This window comes from Nerophis lumbriciformis, linkage group LG23 (genome assembly GCF_033978685.3).
Source record: "Nerophis lumbriciformis linkage group LG23, RoL_Nlum_v2.1, whole genome shotgun sequence".
NCBI lineage: Eukaryota > Metazoa > Chordata > Actinopteri > Syngnathiformes > Syngnathidae > Nerophis > Nerophis lumbriciformis.
This window is the reverse complement of record NC_084570.2, coordinates 6,665,892-6,687,500: the sequence shown is the minus strand read 5'-3', so window position 1 is coordinate 6,687,500 and position 21,609 is coordinate 6,665,892. Positions and strand designations below refer to the sequence as shown.

The 21,609-nt window shown below is 38.6% G+C and overlaps 1 protein-coding gene and 1 long non-coding RNA gene across 3 annotated transcripts in view; one reads left to right on the top strand and one right to left on the bottom strand.

Annotated features, from left to right (window-relative positions):
* Window positions 1–8,979, top strand: part of gpbar1 (G protein-coupled bile acid receptor 1) — a 9,736-nt gene extending 757 nt beyond the window's left edge. The window contains exon 2 of the mRNA XM_061985252.2: window positions 7,913–8,979. Coding sequence (XP_061841236.1) covers window positions 7,978–8,979 — 1,002 coding nt within the window. The 5' untranslated portion in view covers window positions 7,913–7,977. The remainder of the gene's footprint in view (window positions 1–7,912) is intronic.
* The window catches only part of LOC133622469 (uncharacterized), a 35,466-nt gene extending 16,335 nt beyond the window's left edge, over window positions 1–19,131 (bottom strand). For both annotated transcript variants that reach the window (XR_009817779.1, XR_012051122.1), the window contains exons 1-2: window positions 19,037–19,131; window positions 16,217–16,333 (exon numbers count right to left, since the gene is read on the bottom strand). This is a non-coding gene — a long non-coding RNA (uncharacterized lncRNA). The remainder of the gene's footprint in view (window positions 1–16,216; window positions 16,334–19,036) is intronic.
* Between the last annotated feature and the right edge of the window lie 2,478 nt (window positions 19,132–21,609).

The following is a 21,609-nucleotide window of genomic DNA, read 5'->3' as shown; positions in this document are numbered from 1 at the left end:
AATTGTAAGAGTATCTTGTGTTTTTTTTGTTGATTTAATTAAAAAAAAAAAAAAAAAAAAATTTAAACCCCGATACTGATAATAAAAAAATATTATATATAATTTCCAATATTACATTTTAACGCATTTATCGGCCGATAATATCGGACATCTCTACTTTTTTGTTATGTTCAGTCATCCTCCATACGTGTGGATATCAGCCGTCTGTCCAGTGATTGGCTGGGGATTCGTCCAATAATACATAATGTTGGATATAGAGAACATACAAATCCTTTATTTATTGAATCAAAGATACTGAAATTCCACAACATAGTGAATTTGCAAACAGCTAAAATTATACACAAAGCAAACTATAACCTGCTACCCAAGAATATACAACAATTCTTCTAAAAAAAAAAAAGAGAAATATAATCTCAGAGAAAAATGTAATTTAAAACATTTGTATGCACGTACAACACTTAAGACCTTCAGTATATCAGTATGTGGAATCAAATTATGGAACAATGTACTATGATCCACTTCAAGAAACTCTTCCAACTTAGTGTTTACAAAGTACAAAGAAGAAGAACCATGATAAACATTCTGAATTTATGTCATCCATCCATTCTTTCATTCTCAAAATAATCTTACATATCTCATCATATGAAATATGACTTACCGTATTTTTCGGACTATAAGTCGCAGTTTTTTTCATAGTTTGGCCGGCTTTGTGCGACTTATACTCAGGAGCGACTTATGTGTGAAATTATTAACACGTTACCGTAAAATATCAGATAATATTATTTAGCTCATTCACGTAAGAGACTAGACCAGGGGTCGGCAACCCGCGGCTCTTTAGCGCCGCCCTAGTGGCTCTCTGGAGCTTTTTCAAAAATGTATGAAAAATGGAAAAAAATGAGGGGAAAAAATTAAAGTTTTGTTTTAATATGGTTTCTGTAGGAGGACAAACATGACACAAACCTCCCTAATTGTTATAAATCACACTGTTTGTATTAAACATGCTTCACTGATTCGAGTATTTGGCGAGCGCCGTTGTGTCCTACTAATTTTGGCAGTCCTTGAACTCACCGTAGTTTGTTTACATGTACAACTTTCTCCGACGTGTTTTATGCCACTTCTTTTTCTGTCTCATTTTGTCCACCAAACATTTAATGTTGTGCGTGAATGCACGAAGGTGAGTTTTGTTGATGTTATTGACTTGTTGGAGTGCTAATCAGGAATATTTGGTCACTGCATGACTGCAAGCTAATCGATGCTAACATGCTATTTAGGCTAGCTATATGTACATATTGCATCATTAAGCCTCATTTGTAGCTATATTTGAGGTCATTTAGTTTCCTTTAAGTCCTCTTAATTCAATTTATATCTCATGACACACTATCTGTACGTAATATGGCTTTTAATTTTTTACGGCTCCAGACAGATTTGTTGGATTGGCTATGTGCAAGACCTCAATAAAGCCACAATTTGCAACTAATCGCCGGACTCGTCATTTACCCTGGAGTCCGGAGCTGTGGAGACCCACTGCCGGTTAGAGTCAAGGGTGTTTACCCCGAGAATACATCGGCCCTGGAGGAGTGTCTAACCTGCGCTCCTCGACTACGGTCTGGGAGCCGGAAGCAGGAAAGGTGCAACACATGTTTGACGTGTTGTCAGACGCAGCTGCTGAACAATGTCGGCAAACCTCCGTCCTCCATTGTTGTATCGCGCAGCCAAAGTGTTCCCAAACGGGAGATCTTAACGAGGCAGGAGGGTCTTCCAGCTCTGTCTTTTACATGTTGTCCTAGCCCGGTCGCTGCTAGCACGTGTACTCGTTCAAACATCCGAACCGAACCCCCCGTACCGAAACGGTTCAATACAAATACACGTACCGTTACACCCCTAATATACTATATGCATATATTAATAAATATACAAATACAAAATGTGACATACAAATACATGAATAAATAATTTGGATGAATAAAGGCGTATTTGTAAATATATTTTTGAGATTTGAAAATATATACAAATAAAATGTATAAATATAAAAATGTGACATACAAATAAATCAAGAATTTGTATAAATAAACGTGTGTTTGTAAATATATTTTTGAGATTTGAATATGCTTGATTTTGTATTTGTATTTATATTGAATTTTCATTTTTGCTTTAGTGTCTGAGACATTCCTCCCGCAAACCAGATGCACAAATAAATGTGACCTACACACTTCCCTGAACAACCAGCAGAGGGCCCTGCAGCCTGATAAGAGATCAGTACCTACATCGGGACAAGGTCATTAAAGTTTAATGATTAAACGGCATTGATACAATAAAATAAGCAGCTAGCACGGTTTTTCAGATTAACTGGATAAATTCGCATTAGCTAATACAACGCTAACGTTAGCTAGCTCAGGCCCGTTGTGCGTTCTCTCTGTAAAGACGTGGATTGTTTTTGTGCAGAGAGCTCCGGGCATTTTGCATACTATGCATATAATGCTCTGTGACCCAGACCGCTCTGGCTGCAGTGCACTCTGCTGGTTGTTCAGGGGAGTGTGTAGGTCACATTTATTTGTGCATCTGGTTTGTGGGAGGAATGTCTCATCGACACAATAGCACAAAAGCGATCCACATATGTAAATTCAATACAAAATACAAAATCAAGCATTTTTAGATTCAAATCTCAAAAATATATTTACAAATACACGTTTATTTATACAAATTCTGGATTTTTTTTGTATGTCACATGTTTACATGTATATATATTTTCAAATCTCAAAAATATATTTACAAATACACGTTTGTTTATACAAATTATTCATTTATTTGTATATCACATTTGTATTTGTAAATTTATTAATATATGCATAGGTATTAATATCACATATATAAATTGATTTGAGACAATTCTACTTCCATATTCTGATCGCTAATCAGAGAACTAGAATATGCCCGCCAGCCGTTTGACCGACAAAGGTTACTGTCTGTTTGTTATTGCAAAAACCAGCAAGCTATTTGTTGTACTGCTTTGCATTTCTTTGTTTTGCTTATGTCAAGCCTGCTTATGCTTTTGCTCACTTCCCTATTGCACACCTCTGTGTTATTGGTAATTATTAAAAGACTCTGACCTGCACGTCGCCGCCTGTCTCACGCAACCTGAGGTCACAATTACCGCAGTGATGCGTGTTCGTGACAATTGGGTTTCTAAAAGATAGAAATTGGGTGCCTAGTCTGTAGTTTGAGCATTCATGTCCACTGTGGTGGACATGAGGACTTACTACAACAACAACTACTACTACTACTACTACATTGTGAGCAAAAATAAACAAGTATGGGCTTGCATCTAAAACCGCTGATATAAGCATTCCGATTCAGTGTGTTTACTTGCGCAGAGCTGGACAGCCTGTTAACATCTAAATGTCCTCCAATAAACACACAAGTTTGGTCTTTTCTTGTATGTCAGTCAAGTCATTTTACAAAAAGGTAAACATGGTAGGATATAGGCTACTAGCAGCTACACAGCAGCTAAGCACACAATAGCACAGAAGCTAGACGTACGTAATAAGTGTCCTTAATTGGACAATATTGCAGTATAAAACATTTGTCAATATAAACATGCATCAAATAATTAGATGGGCAGGTTGGGAGTTCAAACCAAAGACTATAAAAATGGGACCCATTACCTCCCTGCTTGGCACTCAGCATCAAGGGTTGGAATTGGGGGTTAAATCACCAAAAATTATTCCTGGGCGCGGCCACCGCTGCTGCTCACTGCTCCCCTCACCTCCCAGGGGGTGATCAAGGGTGATGGGTCAAATGCAGAGAATAATTTCGCCACACCTCTTGTGTGTGTGACAATCATTGGTACTTCAACTTTAGTCATATAAATCCTCCAAGGCAAAAGTGTCCAGTAACAAACGTGTCCACATCATCCAAATTACGGCATCATGAGCATAAGTTAATCGAGTATTGTGACCACAAGGTGTTGCCAGAAAAACTATTACCACTTCACTCCAATTTAAAGACAGCACAAGTCTATTTATATACAGGTAATAATAAATAGGTGAGTGTTTTTTCATACCTACCATTGTTACTTGGTTCAGTAATGTCACTTGATCAAACCTTTTCCAACACACCACACTACAAAATCAATATCGGTATTGGCCGATACTTAAGGCTCTATCGGTATAGTATCGAATATATATTTACTGCTACTACTACCCATGCGTTAAATTATGAAAATATTTTTTTGACGGAAAAGTGTATGTAAAATGAAGAATAAAAACTGATTGTTGAATTATTCTTGTTAAAAGTGTTGCCTAAAGTCTACAAAATAACTGGATAGAAAGAGAGAAAGAGAGAGAGTTATATTTCTTATATAAAATATATCTTGTTCAAAACAATAAAAGTAGATGGCCAAAATAATTATTAACACAAATTTTCTGACCAAGAACATTATTGTGCCATATTGTTTTCACCCAAGATGATGATTTATTGCAATGAAATATTTTTCATGGTCTATACTATATATAAGTGTGTGGAGGGGGGGCGTGGCCTGTGGACCTGCAGCGAAGCGGGGTGTGCCAGGACCGGCTTCGAGATCAGCGACAGGTGCGTAGATGGCCCACCTGGGTCTGGTTATCTAATCACCTGTCACTCTGTTAAAAGGCAGCAGCCGGGGAGGAGAGAGGGGGTGGAGCTGGAGCCCCCCTCCACACAGTGTATTTGCATTGTAAGTGTAAGTCCTGTTTAGGCTTAAAAGTGGGTTGTAAATGACATCAGTGTCACATTGTTGAGGTTGCATAAACTCTAAAAGGGGTCATACTGTGATTTTTTTTTCTATATTCAAACACTTCCTTATAACTCTATGCTTAAGGGCCGTTGATATAAATTATTGTCAATTGTGCTGAAATGGTATTTTTGTAGCTGTGTGTGTTGACTATATCAGTGTTGTGTTCAGACTCGGCCTGCTGACTGCCGAGGCCGAACACCGCCGTGACGCAGACAGAGCAGAAACAAGGCGATATGACCTAGGTCACCAAATTTTTTATTTATTCTATAATCATATATTGTGTCTAACTGGAGTTGTCGAGATTACCCCCTTCCCTCAGCGACAGCTTCAGTGATGTAATAGGGCCCTTCCAAATACCGTATTTTCCGCACTATTAGCCGCACCTAAAAACCACAAATTTACTCAAAAGCTGACAGTGCGGCTTATAACCCGGTGCGCTTTATATATGGATTAATATTAAGATTCATTTTCATAAAGTTTCGGTCTCGCAACTACGGTAAACAGCCGCCATCTTTTTTCCCCGTAGAAGAGGAAGTGCTTCTTCTTCTACGCAAGCAATCGCCAAGGTAAGCACCCGCCCCCATAGAACAGGAAGCGCTTCTTCTTCTACTGTAAGCAACCACCCGCCCGCGTAGAAGAAGAAGAAGCGCGCGGATATTACGTTTCATTTCCTTTGTGTGTTTACATCTGTAAAGACCACAAAATGGCTCCTACTAAGCGACAGGTTTCCGGTTCATGAAAAGACGCAATCTCTCCATCCGCACACGGACTACTATTTCACAGCAACTGCCTAAAGACTTTCAAGAAAAGCTGGCTACTTTCCGTGCATATTGTAAAAACAAGATAGCTGGAAAAAAGATCCGGCCAGAGAACATTATCAACATGGACGAGGTTCCACTGACTTTTGATATTCCTGTGAACCGCACTGTGGATACAACGGGAGCACGTACGGTGAATATTCGCACCACAGGGAATGAGAAGTCATCCTTCACTGTGGTTCTAGCTTGCCATGCTAATGGCCAGAAACTTCCACCCATGGTGATATTCAAAAGGAAGACCTTGCCAAAAGAGACCTTTCCAGCCGGCGTCATCATAAAAGCTAACTCGAAGGGATGGATAGATGAAGAAAAGATGAGCGAGTGGTTAAGGTAAGTTTACGCGAAGAGGCCGGGTGGCTTTTTTCACGCAGCTCCGTCCATGTTGATATACGACTCCATGCGCGCCCACATCACGCTGGTTTTTAATATATTATTAAAGTTTGACTGACCTATCTGACTGTTTTTTTGACATTCCTTTAGCGCAGTTAGATGCGGCTTATAACACGGGGCGGCTTATATGTGGACAAAGTTTTGAAATATGCCGTTCATTGAAGGCGCGGCTTATAACCCAGGGCGCCTTATGGTGCGGAAAATACGGTAAATAGAAGCGCGCGGGCTTGACTTTTAGAACGTAGTTTTGATCTGTAACTACAAACCCCGTTTCCATATGAGTTGGGAAATTGTGTTAGATGTAAATATAAACGGAATACAATGATTTGCAAATCATTTTCAACCCATATTCAGTTGAATATGCTACAAAGATAAACACTTTTTTTTTGCAAATAATCATTAACTTTAGAATTTGATGCCAGAAGTTGGGAAAGGTGGCAATAAATACTGATAAAGTTGAGGAATGCTCATCAAACACTTATTTGGAACATCCCACAGGTGAACAGGCAAATTGGGAACAGGTGGGTGCCATGATTGGGTATAAAAGTAGATTCCATGAAATGCTCAGTCATTCACAAACAAGGATGGGGCGAGGGTCACCACTTTGTCAACAAATGCGTGAGCAAATCGATGAATAGTTAAAGAAAAACCTTTCTCAACCAGCTATTGCAAGGAATTTAGGGATTTCACCATCTACGGTCCGTAATATCATCAAAGGGTTCAGAGAATCTGGAGAAATCACTGCACGTAAGCAGCTAAGCCCGTGACTTTCGATCCCTCAGGCTGTACTGCATCAACAAGCGACATCAGTGTGTAAAGGATATCACTACATGGGCTCAGGAACACTTCAGAAACCCACTGTCAGTAACTACAGTTGGTCGCTACATCTGTAAGTGCAAGTTAAAACTCTCCTATGCAAGGCGAAAACCGTTTATCAACAACACCCAGAAACGCCGTCGGCTTCGCTGGGCCTGAGCTCATCTAAGATGGACTGATACAAAGTGGAAAAGTGTTCTGAGGTCTGACGAGTCCACATTTAAAATTGTTTTTGGAAACTGTGGACGTCGTGTCCTCTGGACCAAAGAGGAAAAGAACCATCCGGATTGTTATAGGCGCAAAGTTGAAAAGCCAGCATCTGTGATGGTATGGGGGTGTATTAGTGCCCAAAACATGGGTAACTTACACATCTGTGAAGGCACCATTAATGCTGAAAGGTACATACAGGTTTTGGAGCAACATATGTTGCCATCCAAGCAACGTTACCATGGACGCCCCTGCTTATTTCAGCAAGATAATGCCAAGCCACGTGTTACATCATTGTGGCTTCATAGTAAAAGAGTGCGGGTACTAGACTGGCCTGCCTGTAGTCCAGACCTGTCTCCCATTGAAAATGTGTGGCGCATTATGAAGCCTAAAATACCACAACGAAGACCCCCGGACTGTTGAGCAACTTAAGCTGTCCATCAAGCAAGAATGGGAAAGAATTCCACCTGAGAAGCTTAAAACATGTGTCTCCTCAGTTCCCAAACGTTTACAGAGTGTTGTTAAAGGGAAAGGCAACATAGTGGTGAACATGCCCTTTCCCAACTACTTTGGCACGTGTTGCAGCCATGAAATTCTAAGTTAATTTGCAAAAAAAAAAAAAAGTTTATGAGTTCGAACATCAAATATGTTGTCTATGTAGTGCATTCAATTGAATATGGGTTGGAAAGGATTTGCAAATCATTGTATTCCGTTTATATTTACATCTAACACAATCTCCCAACTCATATGGAAACAGGGTTTGTAGAATACAGCCCAAAACATGTGTCTCCTCGAGCTAAAGTGAACTCTGTCTCTGTATGATTCCTTGCTTCTTGTCTGATTAATAGATGTCATCCGTGTTTGAACTATGGTTAATGTAAATAATCAGTGTCACTTGGGTGTCCCGCAGGGTTACCACACGTTGCCGGTAGGTGAAGCTGGTCCGCTTTGCCCATCGCCCCTCCCCTCCGGACGATGAACAAAGACGAGGAGCACCTGATCTACGCCATCACCGTCCCGCTGTCGACCTCCATCATTCTGGCCAACCTCCTCATCATCTCGGGCATCTTGTGCAACCGCCAGCTCCACAACACGCCCAACTACTTCTTCGTGAGCCTGCTGGTGGCGGACATGTGCACGGGCGTGGCGCTGCCTTTCATACCCCTGATGGCGCTCAACCGGGAGTTGAGCTTCGGCTCCTGTCTGGCCGTGCACATTTTCCCAAACTTCCTCTTCCTGGCGTTCCTCCTCAACTTGGTCATGGTCCACTACGAGCGGTACATCTGCATCGTGGAGCCGCTGCACTACAGCAACTTGTGGATGCATCGCAGTTTCCCCCTGGCGTTGTTGCTGGTGTGGGCGCCGCCGCTTCTCTACGCGTCCCTGCCGGCTTTTGGTTGGAACAACTGGGACGGTCCGGACTGGAACGGCTGCTGTGCCCGAGGCCCAAAGTGGACCGCCGTGTCCAGCTGTTCCACCAACGTGACCGTGTGCTGCTCGTATCGACGCGTGTTCCCCAACGCCTTCCTCTACCTGGAAGTGTACGGCCTGGTCTTGCCCGCCATTCTCACCATCGCCGCCATGACGGGCCGCGTGTTGTGGATCACCCAGGGTCAGCTGAGGGACATCTGCCGCCTCCATCGCTCCGTGGAGCGCGGTCAGGCCTCGGACCGGGAGCACAGGCTCAACCTGCGCTACGCTCGCTGCGTGGTGGCCGTGTCGCTGACCTTCCTGGCGTGCTGGGTGCCGTACCTCATCTACATGCACGTGTGCATGGCCTTGCTGATGAGCGACACCAAGTGGAGTTCCACCACCCACATCGTGCTCTCGTGCACCGGCATCGGGAGCATGGCGGTGGTGCCGCTGGTGCTGGGCCTCGCCAACAAGCAGTACACGGAACCGGCGTGCAAGCTGCTCCTCAAACTTCGAGACCGGTTGAGGCGGAGCGAGCAGACGTCCAGTGAGTCTGCGGTCTGAACCCATCCATCCATCAAATCTTCTTCCGCTTATTCGAGGTCGGGTCGCGGGGGCAGCAGCCTAAGCAGGGAAGCCCAGACTTCCCTCTCCCCAACCACTTCGTCCAGCTCTTCCCGGGGGATCCTGAGGCGTTCCCAGGCCAGCCGGGAGACATAGTCTTCCCAACGTGTCCTGGGTCTTCCCCGTGGCCTCCTACCTGTCGGACGTGCCCTAAACACCTCCCTAGGGAGGCGTTCGGGTGGCATCCTGACCAGATGCTCGAATCACCTCATCTGGCACCTCTCAGATGCTCGAACCACCTCATCTGGCTCCTCTCTGAACCAACATCAATAATTAGGAACCGTGTGGTTCTTCAACCTGTACTAGGGGTGGGCTGTTCTGTTCCCATCAATCGGCCGCTCATCGGTATCGCATACTTGCCAACCGAATTTGGGAGATGGGAGGGGAGGGGGGTTGAGGTGGGCGGGGCCAGAGGGGCGTAACCCTGTAAGACCCGAATATAGAAAAACCTAAAAAAAAATTTTTTTGACCTTTCAGATGTTGTAGGAGGCATTTGATGCAGAAATCGAAGAGTTTAAAAAAAATGTTTATGTATGTTTGGACAAATGTGACAAATGATTTAATGGCTCTAATTATCATACTAAAAGGAAAACATTCAGGAACATTCCACACATTCAGGAACATTCCTTCCCCCAGAACTGAATTGTCTGTTGATATCCTCTTTGTGGACAAAGTCATGGAATTTTAGGTCAGGCTGATCAATTAACTAAATTTTTTTTAGAGATAAAACTTTTAGTCAAATTTGACCAGAACACAACACAAGGGTAGAATGTATAATATCCATGTATAGAGAAAATATTTCAGGCAGTAAAGTAGTGGAGGGAATACAACCTGTTTGAGCCCACTGCAACAAGCCAGCTATTACTACCACATTCACCCAGTGTTGTATAATTGCAACAATTATATAACAAGCTCTAAATTAAATTTGATGCATCTGTTCCACAATAACTACATATGTACATGCTCTAGACATTGTAATAACAACCAATAAAAATATAAAAGACATTTTATTTACTTGAATCTGGTGAATCCAGTCCAATGAAACAAATAGATGTTGTTGGAAGGAAAACATGAGAGGTTGTGCAAGTTCATGGCCAGAAGGTGTGAGTTATGAACAAATGTACAATCCAATATTGTAAATGTGGTAAAAAAAATAAAAAATAATAATTATAACAGATTGTTTTTTAGGATGGTTAAAGGTAACGTTGTAATTTTACAAAAAGGGGTGTTACAGGGTTAAGGGAGGAGGAATATATTTATAGCTAGAATTCACTGAAATTCAAATATTTCTTATATATATATATATATATATATATATATATATATATATATATATATATATATATATATATATATATATATATATATATATATATATATATATATATATATATATATATATATATTAGGGATGTTCGATAATGGCTTTTTGCCGATATCCGATATTCCGATATTGTCCAACTCTTTAATTACCGATACCGATATCGACCGATACCGATATAAACCGATATATACAGTCGTGGAATTAACACATTATTATGCCTAATTTGGACAACCAGGTATGGTGAAGGTACTTTTTTTTTTAAATTATAAAATAAAATAAGATAGATGAATTAAAAACATTTTCTTGAATAAAAAAGAAAGTAAAACAATATAAAAACAGTTACATAGAAACTTGTAATTAATGAAAATTAGTAAAATTAACTGTTAAAGGTTAGTACTATTAGTGGACCAGCAGCACGCACAATCATGTGTGCTTACGGACTGTATCCCTTGCAGACTGTATTGATATATATTGACATATAATGTAGGAACCAGAATATTAATAACAGAAAGAAACAACCCTTTTGTGTGAATGAGTGTAAATGGGGAAGAAGGTTTTTTGGGTTGGTGCACTAATTGTAAGTGTATCTTGTGTTTTTTATGTTGATTTAATTAAAAAAAAAAAAAAAAAAAAACAATACCGATAATAAAAAAATGATACAGATAATTTCCGATATTAAATTTTAACGCATTTATCGGCCGATATCGACAGGCCGATATTATCGGACATCTCTACTATATATATATATATATATACACATACACATACACATATATAAATAAAAGAAATACTTAACTTTCAGTGAATTCTATATATATATATATATATATATATATATATATATATATATATATATATATATATATATATATATATATATACATAATTCACTGAAAGTTAAGTATTCTTTGATTTATATATATATATATATATATATATATATATATATATATATATAATTCACTGAAAGTTAAGTATTTCTTTTATTTATATATATATATAAATAAAACAAATACTTGAATTTCAGTGTTCATTTATTTACACATATACACACACATAAAAGTCTGATCTACAAAGTGTGCAGGCAGCATACCCCTTCCCCTTCGAGCTGTCCTGGATGAACTGAAATTATTTTTTCCAATCATTTTGGAACTTGCAAGCGTACTTCTTAACTCGTCGTCGCCATGTCTCTTCTTCGTTCTTCTGCTTCGTCTCTGTTATGTTTTTGGACATTACTACTTGCCGTAGTTTTGAAGCAATACATGATGGGAATCCGGATGTTGTGTGTCAGTGTATTAACGTGCCGGCTGGAATAAACACACGCTGAGAAATAGCTCCGTGCCTGCCTACTTTATGGGTTATGGATAAACTTATGGATAACGGAGACATATATAATAGTCTCCTTTTCAGGTGAGAGAGGACGCTAAAAGGCAGTGCCTTTAAGGCACGCACCCAATATTGTTGTCCAGGAGATTTTCGGGAGGGGCACTGAAAATCGGGAGTCTCCCGGGAAAATCGGGAAGGGTTGGCAAGTATGCGGTATCGGACGATTTTCGTGAAATTTTAATGCCTTTTAAAGCCGAACGCAAATGCTGATCTTCTTTGGCTGACAAGCTAATTATGTGTCTCCATCCACAGTGTGGAGCCGCTCCCCTAAACTAATCTTAATCACCTTCATTACGGCAAATAAAACTGCATTTCTTAGTATGATGCAGTGTTGGCGCTAGGAATGTTCAAAATGGCCCCATCAAGTCATAAAAATGGGGCCCCGCAGTAAATGTTTGGGGTCCCACTTTTTTTGTAAAAGCTTTGAAAAGAAATTATAAATGTATGCATTATCCTGTTATGTCTCACATTCTATATTGTGTTTTGGAAAAAAGGTTGTCATAAATGGTAATTCATTTAAAAAAATAATACAAAAGAAAACACATTTTTATGCATATTTAAATGTATTCAGTTATAAACATTCATTCACTTTCTTCTTTCCTTCATGGATCGAAACTTTACCGCTGCTGGTAGTTTTTTCTATGTTTTTATTTAATAAAGTGTAGGTGTATTTATTTCAGTATAAAAGTGTAAAAAGTGTTTTGCTTCGGTCATGAAACTATTATATTGGTGTGCCAGGGCATACATACATTATTTATTTAACGCTTAAATCTCTAGAGTCTACATCAACTTCACATCTATCCCTCAAATCTAAGTTGTTGTTTGTTTGTTTGTTTTTAAATGTTTTTTTGTTTGTTTTCTGCCCTTTTTGTCAAAGAAAACTATGTTTTTTTTATGGCAAACACACAAAATATGCAAAATCTTCCACAAAAACTATTAATCCAAGTGGAATATTTGATGTGAAGTAATTGGAGCCTTGGATAGGTCAATTATTTAAAAAATATATATATTTAGGGTATAATGAATTCAAATTAAACAAACCATAAATCACATATGCAATCAATCTGACTTAGGCTAAGCCTCTGCACCTATAACCCTCACACGCCTGAATAAATGACTAAAACGTACCTTTACATTGGCACAAGTTTACGGTGGGGAAAAACAGTGATAAATAGTGCGCTATAGCTTGCACTCCTCCCTATTATGACATTAGTAAAAAAGCAATACAATTCAACAAATACATCAATAATGAACACTAAAATATCATCTGAAAATACACATTAGGGTTGTACGGTATACCGGTGTTAGTATAGTATTACCTACACACCGTAGCTTACCATGAATTGATTAACGTGGACCCCGACTTAAACAAGTTGAAAAACTTATTCGGGTGTTCCCATTTAGTGGTCAATTGTACGGAATATGTACTGTACTGTGCAATCTACTAATAAAAGTTGCAAATCAATCAATCAGAAAGCTCACCGGTGTCACAATGTAAACAAACGCGATTGGTGGATCTACACCTAACATCCACTGTAATGATACCAAGTACAGGAACATATCTCGTCAATACTACTATGATTACGTCAATATTTTTTGGCATCACAACATCTTTTGTTTAAAAAAAAAATACATATTATGTATATAAACTCAGGAAATATGTCCCTGGACACATGAGAACTTTGAATATGACCAATGTATGATCCTGTAACGACTTGGTATCGGATTGATACCCAAATTTGTGGTATGATCCAAAACTAATGTAAAGAATCAAACAACAGAAGAATAAATGATTATTACATTTTAACAGAAGTGTATATAGAACATGTTAAAAGAGAAAGTAAGCAGATATTAACAGTAAATGAACAAGTACCGTACATTAATAATTAATTTTCTACCACTTGTCTAATAATTTTGACAAAAAGGTAAATAGATAGGTCTTTGTTGTCATTGCACAAGTACAACAAAACTTTGTTTTCAGCACAAATCCGTTCAAGATTAGACAAATAAACAGTGTACAGGGTTACAGAACAGGAACGCTGATGGGTTGCCACAAGGTGCCCCGTAAAAGATGGGGAATAAGGTAAAACGCTGGGGAAGGATGATTAAAAAAATACAATCTAGACTGAGCTCCTAAGGGGGCCCAGTCTGGAGTGGGGAAAAAATAAAACCTCCATAGCAAAGCACATATACATATTACAACGTACATCTCGAGATATCTAGCAACAGAGGGAAGGGAGTGCGGGGTCATGGTGTTTGGCCGCAGCTCTCGGCGCTGACCATCCTTCCATCACCCCTATGGGATTTGTGTCGAGGGCGTTGGGTTTTTGTGGATGGATGTTTGTGTGTAAGCCTACAGTGTCTCTCTGTTCCGCGGGCTTGATCTTGTGCAATAGAATGGAAAATAATATAATAATAATGTTACTGCATATGTCAGCAGACTAAATTAAGAGTCTTTGTTTGCTTGCTTACTAATAAAAAGATACGTTGTCTAGTATGTTCACTATTTTATTTAAGGACAAACATGCAATAAGAAACATGTTGAAAGGAACGTAAGATTTTTTTGTTAAAATAAAGCCAATAATACCATTTTTTGTGGTTCCCTTTATTTAGAAAAGTATCGAAAAGTACCAAAAGCTATCGAAATAATTTTGGTACCGGTACCAAAATATTGGTATCGAGACAACACTAATACACATTATCAAAATAAAGTTCAATACCTTTTAAAACCAGGCCTGCCAGCTAAAACTGGAGACTTGAGACTTTGATTGATTGATTGATTGAAACTATTATTAGTAGATTGCACAGTACCAGGGGCGTCACTAGCTTTTAAGGACAGGGGGGGGCTTAGCCCCCAGGAGATGCACAGGACGCAAGCGAACGTAGCGCATGAGCACAAAACTTCACAAACGGCTAACAAAGACTTAGAAATTATTCATTGTTATTATTATTATTTTAAAAAAATGCACGGGATGAAATGGTCCCCGGGACGATGGCTTTTAACCATTTTTTTACTTTTTCTTTTTATGTATTTATTCATTTTACATTTTATATTAAATGTCTTGGTTTTTCCTCCCTCAGAACATCCTATGAAATGTTTAACAAGCCATCCTATAATAATACAACAGCTATTAATGTAACAATACAATAAAACAAATATATTTAATGATGTTTTTTCATTATTTTAACAATATGCTAATGTATATTACTTTATATAGATTCTACAAGAGTGATGTGGGCATTTTTTTTATATGAACAAGTCCAAGGACCGCAAGCAAGGTTGCAGAGAAAATGCGGACTGGATTTTGAGTGATGTTGGAATTTTCTATATGAACAAGTGGAATGGATTGGATACCGACACACTAAAGGGGCTCTCTACCTTACGCTATGAAATGAGGGGAAACTGAGTGAATAATGACAGGTTATATCAGTGGTTCTCAACCTTTTTTCAGTGATGCACCCCCTGTGAACATTTTTATAATTCAAGTACCCCCTAATCAGAGCAAAGCATTTTTGGTTGAAAAAAAAGAGATGAAGTAAAATACAGCACTATGTCATCAGTTTCTGATTTATTAAATTGTATAACAGCGCAAAACATTGCTCATTTGTTGTGGTCTTTCTTGAACTATTTGGAAAAAAATATATAAAAATAACTAAAAACTTGTTGAAAAATAAACAAGTGATTCAATTATTAATAAAGATTTCTACACATAGAAGTAATCATCAACTTAAAGTGCCCTCTTTGGGGATTGTAATAGAGATCCATCTGGATTCATGAACTTAATTTTAAACATTTCTTCACAAAAAAATAAATCTTTAACATCAATATTTATGGAACATGTCCACAAAAAATCTAACTGTCAACACTGAATATTGCATTTCTTTTCACAGTTCTTTTTGACAGACATTTAAAAAAAATCTCACGTACCCCTTGGCATACCTTCAAGGAACCCCAGGGGTACGCGTACCCCCATTTGAGAACCACTGGATTATATGATTATTTATTTAAACTCATATTCGAGCCACTTTATAATGAATATGTCGGCATGTATTTGTAAAAAAAAAATAAAAAAAAATAAAAAATAATAAACACCAAATTATTTAGGGGGGCTTAAGAATATTTTAGGGGGGCTTGAGCCCCCCTAAAATAGGCCCAACAACGCCAATGCACAGTATAATACATATTCCGTACAATTGACCACTAAATGGTAACACCTGAATAAGTTTTTCAACTTGTTTAAGTCGGGGTCCACGTAAATCAATTCATGGTAACCTGACCGGATAACCCAACAAAAGGTCATTCCTAAAAGCTACCCCTACCACAATATCAGGCAGGCACAAAACTCCACACTTCTACCAGGGTATTGGGTTTCTAGTTCACACTATAAAAGGGGTATGTGCATTATTATTCCAATGTAGTGGCTGCAAACATCAAACAAAACTCATAAAACCAAAATCAACACCTACCTGGTAGCTAGCAGGTCTGCTCACCAAACACTCATAGTCAGGCTTTGGGGCAAAGGGAAGGCCAAAGGGCTTCTTCTCCTATTTATAGCCTCACCAGGGTGTTCTAGCACCCCCTACCTGTCACACAGGTAAGAATATATATTTCAATTCTGCAAAGCAAGGCAAAAAAAATACAACAACTTAGACTTTTTCAACTTTTCTTTAAAAGCCTAACCAGGGACAAGGGTTGCAAATTAGCCTGTAGCTAGAAGTCTTATGTACTTTGACATCGGTTACCTGTGGGTAGCAATGTTTCATTGTGCTGTCCCTGTCAAGTAAATACATCAATAAAATACCGTATTTTCCGCACTATAAGGCGCACCTTCAATGAATGGCCTATTTTAAAACTTTGTTCATATATAAGGCGCACCGCATTATAAGGCGCATAGAATGGACGCTACAGTAGAGGCTGGGGTTACGTTATGCATCCCGTAGTTGCGAGACCTGTTGTGGCTCAATATTGGTCCATATATAAGGCGCACCGGATTATAAAGCGCACTGTCAGCTTTTGAGAAAATTGGAGGTTTTTAGGTGCGCCTTATATTGCGGAAAATACGGTAAATGAATAGACTCGTCGCGAGTTTCCGAGTTCTCAGTCGAAGTTTCAACTGGAACGCCCTTCGAAGTCGGATTTCCGAATCAGTAAGTCGGAACATTCTCACCACCCCCAAGTTTGTTTCAAAGATGGCTCCTCTGGATGTAAACAATCATATCTGCTTCTATCATATCCGTTATGGGCACTTCTACCTGCTCAGTGGCCTTGTGGTTGGAGTGTCCGCCCTGAGATCGGTAGGTCGTAAGTAAGGATGTCTGATAATATCGGACTGCCGATATTATCGGGCCGATAAATGCTTTAAAATGTAATATCGGAATTTATCGGCATCGGTTTCAAAGAGTAAAATTGATGACTTTTTAAAACGCCGCTGTGTACACGGACGCAGGGAGAAGTACAGAGCGCCAATAAACCTTAAAGGCACTGCCTTTGCGTGCCGGCCCAGTCACATAATATCTACAGCTTTTCACACACACAAGTGGATGCAAGGCATACTTGATCAACAGCCATACAGGTCACACTGAGGGTGGCCATATAAACAACTTTAACACTGTTACAAATATGCGCCACACTGTGAACCCACACCAAACAAGAATGACAAACACTTTTCGGGAGAACATCCGCACCGTAACACAACAGGACAAATACCCAGAACCCCTTGCAGCACTAACTCTTCCGGGACAGTACAATATACACCCCCGCTACTCCCTACCCCCCCACCTCAACCCCGCCCACCCCCCACCTCAACCTCCTCATGCTCTCTCAGGGAGAGCATGTCCCAAATTCCAAGCTGCTGTTTTGAGGCATGTTAAAAAAAAATAATGCACTTTGTGACTTCAATAATAAATATGGCAGTGCCATGTTGGCATTTTTTTTAAGGATGTCCGATAATGGCTTTTTGCTGATATCCGATATTCCGATTTTGTCCAACTCTTTAATTACCGATACCGATATCAACCGATACCGATATATACAGTCGTGGAATTAACACATTATTATGCCTATTTTGGACAACCAGGTATGGTGAAGATAAGGTACTTTTTTTTAAAAATTGATAAAATAAGATAAATAAATTAAACACATTTTCTTCAATAAAAAAGAAAGTAAAACAATATAAAAACAGTTACATAGAAACTAGTATTTAATGAAAATGAGTAAAATTAACTGTTAAAGGTTAGTACTATTAGTGGACCAGCAGCACGCACAATCATGTGTGCTTACGGACTGTATCCCTTGCAGACTGTATTGATATATATTGATATATAATGTAGGAACCAGAATATTAATAACAGAAAGAAACAACCCTTTTGTGTGAATGAGTGTAAATGAGGGAGGGAGGTTTTTTGGGTTGGTGCACTAATTGTAAGTGTATCTTGTGTTTTTTATGTTGATTTAATAAAAAAAAGAAAAAACGATACCGATAATTAAAAAAACAGATACCGATAATTTCCGATATTACATTTTAACGCATTTATCGGTCGATAATATCGGCAGGCCTATATTATCGGACATCTCAAATTTTTTTCCATAACTTGAGTTGATTTATTTTGGAAAACCTTGTTACATTGTTTAATGCATCCAGCGGGGCATCACAACAAAATGAGGCATAATAATGTGTTAATTCCACGACTGTATATATCGATATCGGTTGATATCGAAATCGGTAATTAAGAGTTGGTCAATATCGGAATATCAGCAAAAAAGCCATTATCGGACATCTCTAGTCGTAAGTTGAAACCCCGGCCGAGTCATACCAAAGACTATAAAAATGTGACCCATTATCTCCCTGCTTGACACTCAGCATCAAGGGTTGGAATTGGGGGTTAAATCCCCAAAAATGATTCCGGAGCGCTGCCATCGCTGATGCTCACTGCTCCCCTCACCTCCTAGGGGGTGAACATGGGGATGGGTCAAATGCAGAGGGTAATTTAACCACACCTAGTGTGTGTGCGTGACTATCGTTGGGACTTTAACTTTTAACTTTAACTTCTAAATAGTTCTTATGGCGGTAAATCAGACTTATACAATGTAATGTTGTACGTTTATGGTAACGACACTGAAGTGTAAACCACATTCATTTCATGTGAATATACACTAGCAATATCGTCTGTGTTGTCACTCCATAGACCATGTTTGAGGGTTGCAGAAAGAGTGCACAATTTCCCGAAAGTTGTTTGCATTCAGACAAGGCGAGCACAACGTAGCCATCTTGATTCCCGATCTCCTACCTGGAACGCTCACAACTCGGATGTGACGTCATTCCCAGCTCCCACTTCCAACTTCTGAGGTGAATGGAACGCAGCGTGAGGCCGGGTGACCAAAGAACATAAAGGGTGGTGATTACTAAGGAGACAGGTGGGACCGCTCATCATAAACTGATGACAGGTGTGTCCACTCAGTGCCCAAAGCAACAAGAAAAGTAAAGAGAGGAAGGAGCGCCGAGGACAAAACAGAACACTAAACTGCGAAAAATAACCAAAACACAAAGCCAGACATGACTTACAAACTTTATTGGTTTTGTGACAGAACTCTTAAATCAATGCCTCCCATTGCAATGAATTAGAATCAAGTTCATTTGTGCTTGCCTCCCCCATGCTTTTTAAAAAGAAAAACACATTTTTAGATCATGGGTGTCCAAACGTTTGACTAGGGGACATATGTATATATATATATATATATATATATATATATATATATATATATATATATATATATATATATATATATATATATATATATATATATATATATATACACACACACACACACACACACACATATATATATATATATATATATATATATATATATATATATATACACACACATACATATATACATACATACATACATATATATATATATACATACATATATATATATATACATACATATATACACACACATATATATATACATTCATATATATATACATATATACATGCATACATATATATACATACATATATACATATATACATACATACATATATGTATACACACATATATACACACATATATATAAATACATACATATATACACACACATATATATACACACATATATACACACACATATATATATACATTCATATATACATACATACATATATGTATATACATATATATACATACATATATGTATACATATATACACATATATATATATATATACACACACACACATATATATATATACATACACATATATACACACATATATATATACACATATAATACTCTATATACAGTATATATGTATATGTGTGTGTGTGTGTGTGTATATATAACGGATAAATAATTAATATAATTGGTCATACAAGTAAATTATCTGCTATTACAACAAGGGTCGTTGATCTGAGTTACTCACATTATCCACTAGATTGCAGCACATGTGTGGCATTTAAAGATCGCCTGGTATTTAAGATAAGTTTGAAAGCACCTCACGGTGCAATGCTTTAATGAACTCATGTCTCGCGGGCCAAATTGAAGGCGCTTGTGGACCGCAATTGGCCGGCAGGCTGCAGTTTGGACACACTAAATATTGTTAAAAAAAAAAAAAAAATCTAATAGAATGTACTACTAACAACTAAAGTAGTTTATGCCGTAATATAATATTAATGTACAGCATTTACCTTGCAGAGCGGACTTCTACGGTATCTCCTTCCAGCTGCTGTCAAACACACCATCAGCAGCTTTTCCATATTGTCATGAATGAAGTTCGCTATTTCAACACTCTTGGCTTGTGTTAGAACCATTCCGCTTCAGTAACGCTACAGATTAGCAGTGATTCGCCAAGTTGGATACACGCTCTCTCATGTTTGTGATGATGTCTTTCTTTAATTCAATGAATATCATCCTTCGCGCTCACTTTCTTTCTTGCCATGCTTGGAAAACAAAGTGTTGCGTCGACCAGCTCTTCCTCCCAGGGAATCTAAGTTACTGGTCAATCCCAAGTTCTTTCGATGGCATATATCAGCGGTTCTTAACCTTGTTGGAGGTACCGAACCCCACCAGTTTCATATGCGCATTCACTGAACATAAAATGATGCTATTATATTAAAGAAATACTAATAAAGATATATTTTACAAACAAAGCTACAGGAATGTACACATGATCCCATCTTTACATCTCATTGTGCCACATGTGAATGTTTTAGTGGGAACTAAATGTGATATCTAAAAGGCGTACACATTAATTCCAAAGTAGGACCCCCACCCAGACATATAATACTAGTACGCAGCTCATGAAAAACAATATGTTATAGTCATTGTAAGTGGGCCTAAACACTTATATTACAAAATAATCTCATGGAAATAACTGCTGTCATTTGATTATAATAATAAAACATTGAACTTGTTATTTAGTCATGTTTGGGACAGGTGTGCTGCAGGTCTGACGTCGCTCACATGTGCTCCACTGAATGCTCAAGGAGTTTTTGCGTTTGCTCCACACATATGGAAAATTAGAGGGAACATTGTTTGGGGGTATCCATAATACGCCGACAAGGAGAAATTTTTATTTACACGATGAGTCGGGCGTGTCTTGACCTCCGCGGCGGAGGCTCTGCCGAACCCCTGAGGCCAACTCACCGAACCCATAGGGTTCGATCGAACCCAGGTTAAGAACCACTGGCATATATGCTGAGTAAGAAGGACCATCAAGACAGAATTGGAATATTTTCAAGTTTTTACTAAAGCTTTAGGAGATCGACTTAACCAATACATTCATATCGGCTACTCTAATTGATCTGACATTCAAACGGAAAAGCCAACTTCTTGCACACAAAGAAAGCCCCCC